We start from the raw sequence: 17409 nt of genomic DNA, 5'->3' as shown, positions 1-17409 counted from the left end.
CTTGCATGTTATATGATGTCATTTCCATATAACATTTTTTTAAAAAAAAAAAAAAATTGGTAGAAATTGCAGGAATTTTTTTTTCTTCTCTTGGCATATCAGACATTGCATGTGTTTTCAGTTGATATCTCAATTCTTTATGCATGAATCTACTTTACTTAGATATGATTGAGAGTTTATGACTATATCTGCCAAGTGTTTTCCTGTATATGCAAAAGTTGGATAGCTTATTTCCTCATGCGATGAAAATGTACATTATCCAAGACTCCCCTAAAGGTACATCTTTCCTTCTCTGACTTTTTGCTTCAAGAAATTCTGGATAAGAGAAGAGGTTTTTGATGAGATGGCCAAATTGACCAAATGTTAGTTGAACCTAGAACCTAAAAACTCTGGCATTTTCTCTAGGTTGCAGCATCAAAAGAATCAAGCAGTAAATCATATGAATTCTGTGCTATCATTGTTTCTTCACTACTTATGTGCTGAATTTGCAATATGCCTTGCCCTTTATGGTGCAAGTAAAACTTACCTTGTCCTTCATGGTACAAGTAAAACAATTGTGTGCTGCATCCTAGGGGGAGTGTATCAGATGAGGGCGACTAGGCCCTAGTAAGTAATAAGGTTTGACTTTTGACTAATCTTTCATTGATTTTCTCTCTTGTCTAGAAAATCTGGCTGCATTGTGTCATTTCAGTAAAAGTCATACCTTTTTGGGAAAAGTCTTCACACACACACACACGCATTGCATGAGTTGAGATGTCTAATTGAATTCTCTGTTTACGGGAAAATCTTTGTGCTAATTGAAATCTGAACTCTTTCTTATATCTCTGCATAGTTTGATATGCTATTTGATTGTTTTATCAGTTGATTATACATGCATGTTTTGAAGCTGACTTGAGGAAAATTAATTTCTGCCAATTTTTCCTCATTTTTCTGCTTTTTCATTGTGAAGCCTCTGGACGGCCTCTCTTTACGTCCAGACGGCTGTAGCTCAGACGGCCGGACGGTAAAGATAGACGTCCGGACGCGCGCGACCTGTCCGCATGTTTCTGAGGCAGCGCGCGTCCGAACGGTTTTAATTAGGGTTGGCAATTTTTGACACGACCCGCGAACCCGACATGAACAAGACACGAGAAAATAGGGTTTGGGTTTATTGTAATCGAGTTTGGGTCGTAATCGGGTTGACCCGATTACGACCCGGTTAAAATCGTGTCTTGTAGGTTAACCAACCAGACATGATTAGACCTAGTTATTTTTTAATTTTTTTTTTAAAAGAATAGTGGAAGAAAGACAAAAGTAGAAGAACAAATTGAACAATGAAGAAAATCTAGAAAGTTAGAAACAGGGAAACTGAGAAAGGAAGAAACGAATCAGAAGTTTGAAACCCTAGCCCACTAGTCGGCATGTGACGCACCGCCCCTCACGGCACATGCCCGTCGCTCGCACTCCGCAGTCTGCACGCCCATACGACCGTACTTCTCGAGTTTGCATCTTCTCTTGGTCTCCCATCATTGGCGTTCGGAGACTGTTATCATATTCGCAGCCGGTCTTTGGTTTCAAAGTTGCATTGGGGTAGAGCAAATTCCATAATTTCGATGGTCACATATTTATTTCTTTTTTCTATTTTTTGGCCCTTTTTTATTTTTTCTCAACAGGTATAATAAATAAATTAACTGAATGAATTATTTAAAATAGCCGACGATGCAGATTTGTTCATTAATGCTTGAAAGATGTTTGATGGAATGCTTGAGAGAAATTTAGCTTCATGATTGTGACTTAGTCTCTGTTTGTGCCTTGCATTTTATGATTGTGACTTAGTCTAGGTTCTTCCTCTCTCCCTCCCCTGCCATTTAGGGTTATATATTTTGATGTGTATCTTTGTTGTTAACTGCATGTACAGGTATTCCCTTTGGAACTCTTAGATTTTTGGATTCGTTTGCTATAGTATTGTGAATTGTCTTTGAGTTGATCCTTGTGCTTATATACAAGGATCTTTGTTTTTGGGTCGTGTCGGGTTAACGGGTTACACGATTATTAGTTGTGTTTATCGGGTCGTGTTCGGGTCACGTGTCACAGCCCGATTAATAATCGGGGTGGGTTCATGTCAAACCGGTTTACGTAATTGGGTCGGTCAGGTTGACACGAACCCAACCCGTGAACCCGAATTGCCAAGCCTAATGTTAATGAGACGTCCAGATGAGGACCCCACAGCCTCTATAAAGCCTGGGCGCCGCATTTCAAAGGCTAGCCCACACAAAATCTCTCTTTTGGCTTGTAGTGAGTGATTTCTTGCAAGTTTTTGCTTTATCTCGCCCTCTTTTTTCATTTTGTGCATTACTCTCTCATTTCAGGTATTTTTCTAGCCAATTTCTTTTCAGTTTATTTAAACTGTTAGAATCTTGATTATTTTAGGAATACTGTTGAGATTATATGCATATTTGTCATATTGAGATTATCTGGTTGGAATTATGGACTGTATTGTGATATTTTCTGTTTGTAATTTATGGAAAAGTCTCTTTTACTACTGTTATAATGCTGGATTTTCTATGTGCACTAACAATATTATTTCTTTTGAATTATTTGCGGCAAATCTTGTTGGTTTCTTTTGCAGTATCATTTTTGCAAGCAGTCCTCAGCGCAGAGTTCGCCAGAGGATAGAGGGAGATAGGGCAGCTCTCAGAGCCAAAATTATGAACCGACTAGTCATTGCCGAGAGAAATGTGGTCCGTTCCGACATTATGGTTGCTCCTCTGGATAGTATCCATGGCACTATCCAGACATATCATTGGGGATATCTTCACAGCTGCACCTGTGTTGTGTACACTAGGTTGGTCAGACTATTCTATGCCAACCTTGAGGTGGTGCAGGATGATGACGGCAAGTTGGTGCTTCAGTCCACTGTTGCAGGACATACTATCACTGTTGATCCTCAGATCATCAGTTAGTTCATAGGAGTTCCTGTGCTCTAGATGCTTGGCAGCCCTTACAATGAAGTGGTAATTCCTCATTTTTTTGGATGATCTTAGAGAGTTTATCCACGCATTTTCACAAGGAGAGGAGTGCGCCACCACCAACAGGATCGGTGCCTTAGCCGCCCCTCACCACATGCTGGCCAAGATTGTTCAATACAACCTATGGCCAATTGTCAGGCCCAATGACATGATTTTGAAGAGGGCCCAGTTCGTCTATGCTATCCATCTTTGCTTGCCCTTCTGCTAGTGCAAGCATATTTTGGTCATTGTTCTGGAGGCCCATGATGTGGGCAATACCGGTCTTCTATTTGGCTGCATGCTCACACAGACTATTCTACAGTCAGGCATCAGTATTTCTGGCGAGTCAAAGATGAAGATCTAGCTTCTTATCAACAAGCAGACTCTGATGAAATCCAATGCTCAGCTACGGCGCGATAAGCAGGATGATGACGTGCCTACTGCCATTCCTGTCGGCATTCCATATGTGGCTTCCTTTTCTCAGACTGTCCCTCCATCTCAGCCGGAAGTCAGCTATTCTCAGATCATAGAGGCATTGGCCACTATTTAGGGGGGCATGAGTTCCATGCAGTAGTCCATCTCTACTATGTAGCAGGAGGTTTACTCCATTAACCTCCGTGTAGAGCAGAACCAGTTGGACCTTCGGGAGTGCCCCAAGTTTCATCATCCTCCCAGCAGTGACGATGAGGATGATTCACCAATGGCCAAGGCTACTTGAGCTTATTTTGTTTTGTTGTTGTTTTACTCTTTTGAGACATTTGTTTTATATTTTGCTACTCTTGTTAAACTTGTGGATTATATTACTCTGTTTACCCTGGTCCTTCTGAGACTTTTAGGGGGAGTAATTTTTGATGCAGTTGGTTCTTATTACTCTGTTTTACCTTTTGTCCCTTTGTGACAAAAAGGAGGAGTAATTTTTATTTGGATATGGATTGTATTTTTAACCGGTCAAGTGATTTTTGTCACATAATGGCCAAAGGGGGAGTTTGTTAGTTTGTAATTGGCCACATTCTATTGGACAAAATCACTTCTTTGTAATGATGCTTTTTAACAGGGATTCCGCTATTGAAAGTGCTTCCAGAAAATTCTGCTCAGTTTACAAGTCAGAAAATTCGGTTCCCTGCCAGCCTTCTGGGCGACGTCATATACCGTCCGGACGCTCAGCTGTCCAAAGCACCATCTGTCTGGACGATGTGATATACCATCCGGACGCCCAAGTGTCCATAGCATCATTCGTCCAGACGATGAGATCTTTCTGTCCGTACCTTCCACTGTGTCGAGAAGCTTCGAATTGCTCCAGCTTGCATCTGTTCGGACGTTTCAGCAGCCTGTCTGGACGACACTTAGTGTTCGACCAAGCTTTAGGATTTCTTTCCAAAACAAAAATATGGGAAGATTGCTGCAACCGTTCGGACGACGTGTATTCCCGTCCGGACGGTTACCCAAGAAAAATCCATCCAAATAAAGACTACAAAGATCTACTAAACCAAAACGAAGGCAACCCCAAGCTTTAAATAAAAAATAAAAAAAACCAAAAAAAAAAACTCTCTTTACGGTTGCAATCCAAGAACAAAACTACCAACCAACTTTCTCAAATCACAAACAAGTCCCAGTTTTCTATTCCACAAAATTGAACCTACGTTGCTCCATAATCGGTCAAGAGAGAACAAAACCCAATGGAAAAACTCCTTTCAGTTGGCCCTTTCTCAACAATGTTTGGAATAATCCCACTCAGGCTGGCCCATCAGAAAGATCATGGGCCTTCAAGCAAGCATCGGGCCAAGGAGAGCTGACAACCGTAAAGCTGAGACAGTAAAACTACAAGGTAATCCTATCCCGGGAGACAGAAGCCAAGAAGTCATCCCCAAGAATATGTGACAGGAGGTACATCCTGATTGAGTCCCGAGAATTTAGACATCCTAGGACTAAGTGCCAGCTCAGTTAGCCAAGGCCCCGGACTAGCATGTCCCGGGAACTTAGGTCTTTGTTAGCCAAGGCCTAGGACTAGCATGTCCCGGGAACTCAGGTCTTGTTCAGCCAAAGCCTGGGACTAGCGTGTCCCAGGAACTCAGGTATCAACCCTGCCCCAAGTCGAATAGAGATAAGAGTCACTGACAGAGCGAAACACTATATCCAATATTTTGCTACGTTATTCTTGAGCATGCTGTTGATTTTGAATTCTGATTCATATTTCATTGGTGAGCTTAACATGATGAACACATGATCACTTGACTAGGAAATTAAGAAGTTTTGTTATTTTCTTTGGCAACATGAGATATTACTTATTTCAATTCAAAAATTGATGTGGTCTATTGTTTACAAAAATTTATCAATAATAAAATTACCACTCGCAATAGTACAAATCCTTATAGGATAGGGCTATATTGAGGGTGTCGAACCACAAGGACTGCAGGGATATTACAATCAAGTTTTTCGAGATTAAATATAACTTAATTAAAAAGAGATTTGATTTTTTGTTTTCTAAAAATAAATGCATAAAAGTAAAAGACATAAATGTAAATAGAATAGGGATGAGATAAAGAATAGGGGATTGATTTCACCACTCACCGCATAACAATGGTCAATCATAAATTAACAAGGAAAATTCATACTATGCATGATATAGGGCTCATCTCACTCGAATAGTCAAGAAATTACTTCTAAAGAATAAGTATAATCCATCTTTGGTTGGCACAAACCGTCCACCTATCCACTAAGATGTAGTACAACCCGTCTTCCCTAGGCATGGATTAGCTACGTCTTTAATAGGATACATACAATCAATGGAAAAGTATAACCCATCTTCGGTTGGTACGAACTGTCTACCTAAATTACACTAAACTAGGGTGTAGTACAATCCGTCTTTCCTAGGCATGGCCTATCTAATCCTCTTGATTATATGTCAATTAAAACTGTTGTATAATAATCATTTATGTACTCACAGAAAATATAAAGGATTGAGTTCAATCAATATAAAATACTTTATAAGATATGATAAGAAAGTCTCCTCTTCAACTTGTCAAGCCTCCAAGAAGAATTTTGTCTAAAGCTAAGCACAAGCACAAGCGCACTTCTCTTGAAGCTTAGGGGGGTATTTATAAAGACTATGAGAGGCCTAGAAGCTCTTGGAATTCCAGAAAAATCGTCTCTTGAGTCTTCTTGTCCAAGTAGGAGATTCAAACTTCAATCCAAGTAGGAAAAGGATTCCAAATTTGTCCAGAATTGTGGTCTTTTATTGCAGAATGATTTTGACATAGTAAACGTCTGAATTAGGGAAAAGCTATTTCTGACATATTTGTTTCATTTTTTATTAGCTTTCCAATGCCACAATTTCATTGCAATTTGATATTTGACGCAAATGTTATGATCCAAACACTGAGACATATGCAGAATCCAAATTTGAATCCAATCCGATTTTGACTCTTAGTAGAGAAATTCCGATTTAATCCTTCACTTGATTTGATTAAACTTAACCACATCATATTGGTATTCTATTATGATTGGTTAAGCTTAAACATATCTTCTAGGCCTTCTCAAAGTGTGCTTTAAGCCCAAAATTAATGGAATTAATTGCATCTTTATTTAAAACCTTAAAACATTAAAACAACATAAAATCAAACAAATAACAATGCTAAGGAATTAACATATATAAGTTAAGGGGCTTGAATGTGTAACATTCGATGCTTATTAGTCACGATCTGGATTTGTTGGGATCACACCCAGTCCCTAAGAATCCCGATTTGGGAAGGATTCTTAATAAAGACCCTGAAGACGCTCATAGGTCAAAACGGGCAACACAAAACCGAAGCAGTAAGGGTGCTAATCATTCAACCTACAAATAGTCCCATACCGCAGGTATAAGAGAGGGGCTGAATTTTTATTGATTAAGCAGACTTTTCGCACAAAAGCTAACTTAGGCATTGGAGTGAGACCCCCCCAGTAAGGTCTCCTAATTTTATTTGTTTTCCAGACTTCTTAGAAACGTGAACAACCTTGAAGATGGTGCTGTGTCTAAACCACACCAGAAATTGTCCCAACAGTTTGGTGCCGTCTATGGAAATGATTATTCTTTTCTCATAAACAAAAAATCCGTATAGTGATGAACACACATTCTAGAGAGGAGATCCTAGCTAGAGCAAATTGATCAGCCCAACCCAAATCCAGAAGTTCAGAACAATCCATAGCCTCCACTATTCCCCCCCAAGGCGGTGCAGACCAGAATCGCATAATAGCATTAAAAGCTCAGATGGAGGCTTTGACACGACAGAATGCAGAATTACTGCTCAAAATTCTAGAATAATCGCATCTCGAGGTGAATTAGGATGAGGATGAAGAAGAAGAGCACACCAGCCGTACCAACCTTCGCTATATTTGGGAGGATGATTACCAAGAAGACAACTTTTGGGAGGATGGTCACCGAGAACAAAGAATGGAAGAGCCAACTATCATGGTGACCGATGGGAAGCTCCAGGAGATCTGAGTAGGATTGTTACCAAGCTAGAGAGAAGGTGCACGTATATGGAGATGGAAAGGAAGAACAAAAGCAAATCCATAGTGGTGGATAGGCTCTTGTCGGGTACTGACTCACCCTTCACCAAACGGGTAGCAGACTTTCGACTACTCGAGAAGTTCAAGATCCCTCAAGTCATGAGTTATGCTGGAGATGGGGATCCTCTTGACCATTTAGAGAATTTTCGAGCTCATCTAGACCTTCATGGGACACCCGATGAAGTGGCATGCCTGGCCTTCCCTATTACACTTTCAGGGAATGCCAGGGATTGGTTATGGAAGCTACCCCCCAATTATGTTCATAAATTAAAGGAGTTGAGCAAGATGTTCTTGACAGATTTTCAGGCTTTTTCAGGCGCGGAAGAAGCCTTCAGGATATTTATTAAGACTACATTAGCATAGCAATGAAACTCTCAAGGAGTTTATGGCTTGGTTCAATTGAGAGAAGATGGTGGTTAAAAACCCAAGTGAGGATATGGTTTTCGCTGCTCTCTATCAGGGCATTACATCCGAGGAGCCTCTGATGAAGAAGTTCGCCCAGAAGCAACCGAGCACTCTGCAGGGTCTGATGGACAAATTAGAGGAATCTATCAATCAGGAAGAGACGCTGAAGGCTATGGCCAGTTCAAGGTCATCCTGAGAGAGATACCTAGAAAGGAAAATGAGAGAGTTTAGGAAAACTGATGGGGAAGAGTAGAGGCTGTTAAAAAAATTCAAGGACTACAACTTTACATTTCTCAATGCCAGGATATCAGAAGTCCTAATGGAGATTAGAAGAGATCCGGGGTTTCGCCGACCACCAAAGATACCAGGTAGCCCTCTTAAGAAGAATTAAGGAAAGTATTGTGATTTTCATGAACAAGCAAGTCATTATACCGGGGTGCTTATGCCTAAGGTTTATAATCGAGGAGCTCATAAAAAATGGTAAGTTGGTTGGGTTTTTTGGAGAGCACAGGAATCAACCAAGGAATGACGAGCCCTCGAACCGTCAGGACCACCAACCTCGGGACCAGCAAACTCAGGATCTTATCCGCGAGATTGTCCCCATAGACATGAAGGGGATCAGGAGAATGATCCCTAAGAGGAGATAGAGTGAAGGGTGGATCGAAGAAGTAGGAGCCCATGAGGTAGGGAACCGAGGCAATAAGAGGTCATAGCCGGGATTAGCTAAAGAGGATTGTCAGGAATCTCGGGCAAGACATAATTTTTTTTTTTTTTTTTTTTTTGCAATGATGTTTTCATGGAACTATGTTATATGAACTCAAAATAATTATAATAAAGATAGAAGATTCCCAAGATTTTGGGAGTATTGTATTTTGAACAAATGAATAGAGTTAACTTAAGGATCTGAGCATTCCCAGTCTAAAGATTGGGAATCGGTTGATGTCACTCTTTTATAGGAAAGAAGTAGGTTTTCATGAGGAATAAGCAAGGCCCGATTCCAAGGAGACAACCCTATAGAGAAATCTAGCAAGGGAGAAAACTCGAAGGCAAATCCAAGAAGACACCCCTGCAGAGAAAATAAGCATGGGAGAAAATCCTAAGGCCTTCTGCCATGTTCTTCTCATCTTCAACTTGTCAAGCCTCCAAGAAGGGTTTTTTGTCTATAGCTAAGCACACATTCTCTTGAAGTTTATGGGTCTATTTATAGGGACCAAACAAGCCCTAGAAGCCCTAGAAATTCCAGAAAAATCGTACTTGAGTCTTCTAGTCAAATTAGGAAGCAATCCGAGTACCAATCGGAAAAGGATTCGTCTAGATTTGCGGTTATTTATTGAGGTGCGATTTCGGCATAGTAAACGTCAAAATTAGGAAAAACCCATTTCAGATATATTCGTTGCATTTTTTTTATTAGCTTTCCAACTCCACCAATTTCCTTGCAATCCAAGACATGAGCAGAGAGTTATGATTAAAACTCTGAGACGTGTGCAAAATCCAAATTTGAATCCAATCCAATTTTGAGTCTTATTGGAGAAATTCTAATTTAATCATTTCCTAGATTTGAGTAAACTTAACAACATCATATAGGTCTTCTATTATGATTGGTTAAGCTTAACCATATATTCTAGGTCTTCTCAAAGTGTGCTTTAAGCCCAAAATCAGTGGAATTAATTACATGTTTATTTAAAATCTGAAAACAATAAAACAACACAAAATCAAACAAATAACAATGTTAAGGAATTGACATATGCAAGTTAAGGGGCTTGTATGTGCAACATTCGACACTTATCAATTAATAAATAGAAAAGGGTAATTTTAGTTTTTCAATGGTCAAAATAAGGGTATTTTTGAAACTTTTTGGTCAAATTTTATTTTTCATCTGAGATAACGGTGAAGATTGATAGAGGGGGATAAATCATATCAAATTGGTAGTTTAGAGAACCATATTATGTGAGTTGTCAGTTCATGGTGCTACATCACAAACAACTGTTAGTTCGGGGGGCTAAATAATATTTAATCCAAAAAAATCCATTTAATTTATAATCTATCTTACTTTATCAAAAGCTACCATTCTTAAATAACTCTTAATTCAAATAAAAGTTTCTTAAAGCCAATATTCATATAAGCTTATAAACCTAACTAGGAGACAATTTTTCCTTTTCTAATTAAGACAAAAAAAAGCCACTTAACTTATGATTTATCTTACAATCATAAGATACTATTTTATAACAGCTCTCCTTCAAATAAAACTTTTATTAAGTCAATGTTGTACAACATAGCATTTTGTGTTGCTTAAACATTTAATCAATACATTTTCCCTATCCATAGTAAGTCATGTATCTTACTATGATCTAGTTGATCTGTTCTATTTGCTTCAAATGTCTTTTCACAGTTTGCAAAATTCCATTATCTTTTGTAATTTTTCTATTCTATTCATGTAGGCTTTTGAGTAGTATCTTTAATATAAAGTGTTTTTAGTATAATTCAAATTTGATTTATTTTTATATGACGTGTTTACCATTCTTTCTGAGCTAATATTTCAAAACCTTTTGAATGGGTAAATTGATATAATATTATCATAATAATCTAATCATCCATCTTCACTTGTTTATTGAAAATAAATTAACTCGTACAAGTATACTTTAGTTTTGCTAAAAGTCACATGTTATCCTAAATAGGCCTTGAACTTTTTGCTCTAACCAAAAGTCACTTTACTATAAAAAAGTCACATTTCTTAAAATAAGAAGTATTAAAAAACACTTTTTTGAATAAAATTACTTTAAGTCAATTCAGAACTATTAAAACTTTTGGCCTAATCAAAAGTCACTTCACTTGCATATAAATGTAATCGTTTATGCCTTAATTATAATTTTGAGTTAAACTTAAAATAAGAAACTTTATAGAGAGAAAAAATATGGTGATGAAATATGTAAGAAAACTTATGTTGGTGATCACAAAATTGAATATCCTTATTCTCTTTAGTGTGGAAGCCAATAACCATGCCCTAACCTCATTCCCTCCGTCTTCTCCTCCCATATTGTCTCCTTATTCATCTGGGCTTGATATTGCAGAATTGAATTGGTGCCTTACAGTTGCATTTGGTCATTGTGTCGAATTTAAAAGCACATGGCCATTTCCAGACGAACTGTATGAACTTTGTATAATTAAGGCTTTTCTAATGTGCTTCAGGGAAACCCAAGGTTTTAAAAGCACAATTACTTTTCATATCCTTAATGATTGCATCATTGTCAATTGCAAGCAAAAATTGAGAATTAAAGCCAAACATCATCAAAGTGCCATTTTTGTTCATTGTTTATTGGAATGTTATTATAAGCATGTCACCAACCCCAATGATATCATTTATAGGCAGAATCGTTGAGTTCCAACTTTGATGAGGTAAAACTTCATAACTACTCTCTCTATATGTCTTTCTTTTAATTAAAGCAATGCACATCAAGATCGTCTTGAATTTTAAGGTTATTCTACCTTGTAGATTTCTCAAATCTCAACCATGATTTTCAAATTAAATGGCTAAGATTTTATCATAATGGTATCCTAGCTTTTTCTTTTAAAGTATTATACATACTAAGCTAGTGAATCTTTAGTTGATAGAGGTGATAAACGATGATATGACAAACTCTAAATCATTATTTGAACATATTTGCTAAAATTTGAAAATAGTTACATCAGTAATGCTAGAAGTCACTTTTGTGTCTCTCCAAGAATGATGTGGCTTTTAAAATCATCATTGGGCTTGTGATTGATCACTGTTAAATTTTGATTAAGCGGGGATTAAAAAAACCATACCATTCTTAGAGGGACAAAAGAGGTAATTTTTGAATTACTCCAGTTTACATGATATATTAGCTTAGGAATTACAAAATTGTTGTGGAAGGTTCATTTTAAATTATATATTTTCATTTACAACAAAACATTAAATATTGATTCTTTTATATCAATCTTAATGCGTATTAAAAGTTGCTGATCATACTCCTTTGATAATGTATGCAATATTTGATTAGTAATTCAGATACCTAAAGTAATGCCAGATAAATTTTCATCATTACCATTATCACCTCTATTATGATTCTATTTTGACTCTTATTTTTAAACAGGAATCACCAGAATTCATACTTTGTGAGAGTTGGGGGATTAACGACAGAAGAATTAAACGAGTTGGAGCTTGAATTTGTGTACTTAATTGGCCTCAAATTGCATGTAAATGTGAGAGTGTTTGAGAGCAATTGTTGCCACTTAGAAAGAGAAGCCAGCATTGGAGGTGGTTACCATGTGCAGAAGAAATCAAAGGCAGGCAGAAAGAAGGAAGCGGGTACAATCAGATTGCTCGTGTTATGTTGTAGACTCGAATGGGGAGTTTTACCATTTTGTCAATTTTATTTACCCATCATGTTGGTGGGCAATTCTCGTGTACAAAGACGTAAATTTAGTGTATTTGAAATGGTTAAGGATTTACAGAACGTCGGAGTAATGTAAAACTATTGTGGTTTGATATAGAAAATAGGGAAATATATAGTGACTTCTTTCTCTTTCTCTCCTTTTTTTTTTTTTTTTTTCAAAAAGGTTCATATGTATTTTACTTTTTCCCATAAGTTATGCTTTATATGTCACGGCCATAGAAAAGACAATACAAATATTTGAACAAATACATGAACAAACAACCAAAATACAAAATACTCTTAAAAATAAATATGTATAAAAAATTCACTTTTATCTCATTTTCGAACACTTTTTTAGACTAAAATCAAAAATAACATGTAAAACACATTAATAAATAGCGCCCTATTAACAATTGCGTGAATCCTTAATGTTAGTATTAAAAATTGCAATACCAATTAATCATTTTTTTGGGAAAACTTCACTTATAACTCTTAATTTTTCATCACATTTGTAAAAAAGTACCAAAACTTTAAAAAGTGTCAATTTAGGGTATCTATTTTTCAAATTTTTTAATTTTAACCATCCGTTAGAATTTTTCGTTAAACCCTATAAGAATTTCCAAAATACCCTAGTGTTTATTTTTTAAAAAAATTATAAATTTTTTCAAAGATTTAAGCATGGATATTTTTGTGAATTCAGTTAAATTCTAACCAATACCTAAATCTTAACAATTAGATTTTTCATTTTTTTACTAAAAAAAAGAGGGGTATTTTAAAAATTTTAACAGGATTTAATAGAAAATTCTAACGAAGGGTTGAAATTAAAAAAATAAATAAAAATTGAAATGTGGATACCCAAAATTGATACTTTAAAAGTTTGGGGTATAAGTGAAGGTCTCCCAATTTTTGTGTAAAGTTGAACTTTGAATATCCAACTCATTAAAATTTTGTATCTTGTTGGTGACGGGGGAAATCCTGTGAAGTTATGGCTAGGATTTGCACTTGATTTGGTTTTGTGTTCGACTTTTGAATATCAAATTAACGTGAGAGATATGATCTTACTTCAGGTTTTTCCATGTCAAATGTTTGAAGAAGTTGCAAGCTACAACAATAAAAGGAAACTTTTAGATATCCTTCACGCTCCACCTAAAACACTCCACACTTCGGCCATTATGATTTTGAAAAGGAGTTACGGCAAGATGAGTAATGTTTTTTGCACAACTTTTACATAACTTCTGCAAAAGTCTAACTACCTTTTTTTTTTTTTTAATAATCAACCATTAGATTTGTTTGACATAAATTTCCTACAAACTGATTTATAGGAAATTTTCTACAACTTACATTTAAAAAGGACATGTGTCCTTTAAACATGTGAGAAGCACACTTTTTTTTTTTTTTTATTAATGCTATTAAAAAGACATGTAAGAAGCATATGCTATTTAAATAACTTGTGTTTCTCATATGCCATGGAGCACATGTCAATCTTATATGTGAGTTGTAGGAAATTTCATACAACCCATATATAAGAATCACATGTATACTTTAAACATGTGAAAACTACATGTTTTTTTTATTAATGCTATTGCAAAAACAAGTGAGAAGCACATGCTATTAAAACAACATGTGCTTCTCACATGCCAAGGGACACATGTCAATCTTATATGTGGGTTGTATAAAATTTCCTACAAACCGGTTTGTAAGAAATTTCCATCCTTTGTTTTTCTACATGCGGGCCTTAAATAGTCAATGGTTGATCTTTAAAAAAAATTGTTAGAGTTCTGTAAAAGTTGTGCAAGAATTGTACAAGAAACAATACTTTAGGAAGATAGTGATTTTAAAATATAGGCAAAATTTCAATTAACACTCTTGAATTTTGGTCAATTTTTCAATTATTTTTTCAAATTTTAAAAACTCTTAATTTCGTGTATCAAACTTCTATTTATTTTTTATTTTATTTTTAATAATGTCACCCCTCCAATATATATATATATATATCTTGTTGGTGGCTGCAAGAATAGCAATTTGAGCCTCCTTATAGTGAGTCTGTACAGCCTCCTGCTCTTTGTCCACTTTTTCTATCCGCTCATTAAAATGTTTGCGTTGTTCTAGAAAAAGAGCAGTTGCATCATTAAAGATGCATATGGTACAACTGGAATAAAAGAAGAAGGTCTAGCTTTTTTAGCAGCAGTGGTTGAAAGAGAAGAGGGTGAAGGAGGGGCTCATAAGAAGATCTGGAGGATTTGGCAGCAATCTTATTGTGTAGGATGATCCTAGAGGTTTTCTTGATTCTTTTTCAATCACCAAAAAAGGGTGATCAAGTGTGGATGTTCTAAAAGCTTTGGGCTTTGCCTACTCTTGAATTTTTGTTAACAAATTGTGACGACCCATTTTTTTTTTTTTTTTTTTTTATATTATACAAAACATTTGCATAAACGATAATCTCTTAAAATATAAACTAGTCATCACAGTGGCACGACGATATGTCGTAAAGCCAACATATGGTACATACCCTATAATATATACCTGATAATCAGAGCAACATGATGAGTGCCAAAAAGTGTATATTTAGACCCCTTAATTTACATTAGTTAAACCTTTAGCTTTATTATTTTCTAATGCTTTGGTTAGTTTTAGTGTTTTTATATTTTGTAGGACAATAAGAGAGAAATGATACAATTCAAGCAAAATACAAGCAAATTCGGATGCAGCAGACCACTACATTTAGACTGATCATAACAGGACTAAACGATATCCTTTTTGGGAGTTTCTTAGGTCTAAATTGAAGTTCAAGATGTCATCTTTCCAACACAACAAGTTTCAGCCAATTTAGAGATGCGTGGAAAAAGATATGTCTGTTTGAATTTCAGTCGTCGGATCATCCCGAAAATCCGGAACCATCTCTCTTATTATTTTTCTTTTGCTTCATCCCTTGTCTCCCCAAAGCTAGAGCCAATACACGTTTTTCTCCACATTCTCAGCCACTTAATCACCTTTTTTTTTCCACTCAACATCATTCCATAAAACACTCATCACTCATCTCTCCACTCAACATAAAATACCATCATTCCATAAAACACTCATCACTCATCTCTCCACTCATACATAAAATAACATCCACTCACCCATTCCACACAAACCACTTGGCTATAAAAGGAGACCAAGGCTGAAAATCAAAGGGGAGAGTAGAGGCATGAGCCTCTTTGTACATAACTTCTTGCTCCTCTTCTTCTTGTAGCTTATTTCTTTCCTTTTGCAACTCTTTGATTTTTATGCTTTTAATTTAATGTTTTAAGTTGTAGTTATTTTATCATGTGTAGCTAATATTTTCGTTTGGGGTTGAGGATGAAACCTCACCATTGAAGAGAAACCGAGTTTCTTGCTTGTTCATGCTATTTGAGTTTATGGGTTTGATTTCTCATTGTTCTACTTCGATTTTTATGAGATGATGTTTTGATATCTCTTGTGGTTTCCGGATACAAGTAATGATGTGGAATAAGTCTCATTAAAATTGATTGCTTGGTGTTTGATCTATCAAAACATTGGATATTCATTGTGCGTCGTTCGACTAATACATTGTTTTATCGGTTTGAATGATGATATCCATTGTGATTGAATGATACATTGGATGTTTTGATTCAATTGCTACTCTTTGTGATTTGTGCTATGAACGGAATCATTGAATGTTTCAAATGATTTTTGAAGCAATGTAGAGCATACCTAAGATTTATATGTGACAACCTCAAAATATGTGTGATGAGCATGAGATTAGGTTATTGTGATTTGGTGAGTGTGGATTCTGAAACCCTAGACCCCTTTATTTTCATTATTTTTGTTTATGTTTTCTTTTATCAAAAACCCCAAAATTTGGAACTAGGTTAAAATAGGATTAGTTTGAATAGAAATTAATTTTCGCAACACAATTCCCTGTGGGATCGACCTCGCACTTGCAATACGCTATATTGCATAACGATTCGTGCACTTGCGAGTACTTATTTTAAAACACATCAAGTTTTTGGCGCCGTTACCGGGGAATTGTTTTGTTTGTGGAAATTGATTTTTGTTTGAATTGATTTTATTTTTCTACTAGTTTAGGTAGATTTTTGTTTTCTTTTTCTTCTTCCAATTTTTGTTTCTTTTTATTTTTATTTGTTTTTGTTTTATTGTCTAACCCAAAAAAAAAAAAAAAGCAAGGTTTTCTGTTTTATTGTTATTTCAGGTTGTGCGGAATTTTGCGAAGTTGATCGATCAAACCAACACCGAAGGTGTTACCTGGAATAGTTCAGTAGCAGAAATTCTTGCCAAAAAAATTATTTTTTTGGTCCAAATTTGTAAGTTTTAATTCTTGCCTTTCTGGTGTCTTTGGTTGTTTTATGCATTCGTGTTAGTCTTCAATTTTTTTTTTTTTTTTTTTTTTATTTTGTTTGTGCTATTTTTTTTCTTTTAATCTTCAAAAAAAAAAAAAAAAAAAAAAAAAACTTTGCTAGTGTGGTCTACGGCACTATCCAAGTGTCTAGGCAAGTTCTGGCTAGGAAAGTCTTGGGATTTAAGTGTGTCCGGTGTGACCCCCCTCACTTTCCTGGGAACGAACCTGGGCTCTTAGAGAATTCTGTTTGCCCCACTTGCAGCAAAAAAATTTGGTTCATATCTTTGGTGGGATATTTTCTTGCTATAGGGTGTAAGTGAAGCATGTATTCTTATTTTGATAATTATTGTGATTCTTCTGCACAACATGTTTCACCTAGTGGTAGGACACTTGCTCCAACCAACTACCCTTACAGTTTCAACCCACATGAACCATGTTCCTATTGCTCTGATCCTTATCATAGTGATAGTAATTGTCCCTCCTGGGGACAATTCTATAATTTTTCATATGAGCAAATGAACAGAAATTTCTCTAGCCCGGGGTTCAATTCAAATTCCAATTTTTACAACCCGGACTGGAGCAACCATTCTAATTTCTCATGGCAAGCTCAAGCCATGGGAAATCATGCTCCCCAATTTCAGGAACTGCACTATCCTGAATATTCACAGTTCGATACCCAATCTTCCCATCCTTCATCCTTCAACCAACCGAC

At 36.1% G+C, this 17409-nt stretch overlaps 1 protein-coding gene across 1 annotated transcript; it reads left to right on the top strand.

The window, feature by feature from the left end:
- The first annotated feature begins 10812 nt into the window (after positions 1-10812).
- On the top strand, positions 10813-12466 carry LOC133880593 (cyclin-P1-1-like). The gene is made up of 2 exons (XM_062319579.1): positions 10813-11333; positions 12053-12466. Exons 1-2 carry the CDS (start codon positions 11329-11331, stop codon positions 12429-12431), a joined length of 384 nt encoding a protein of 127 aa, XP_062175563.1. The 5' UTR covers positions 10813-11328; the 3' UTR covers positions 12432-12466.
- The last annotated feature ends 4943 nt before the right edge of the window (positions 12467-17409 follow it).

This window comes from Alnus glutinosa, chromosome 10, assembly GCF_958979055.1.
Source record: "Alnus glutinosa chromosome 10, dhAlnGlut1.1, whole genome shotgun sequence".
NCBI lineage: Eukaryota > Viridiplantae > Streptophyta > Magnoliopsida > Fagales > Betulaceae > Alnus > Alnus glutinosa.
The sequence above is the reverse complement of the archived record's forward strand: the minus strand, read 5'-3'. Positions and strand labels throughout refer to the sequence as shown.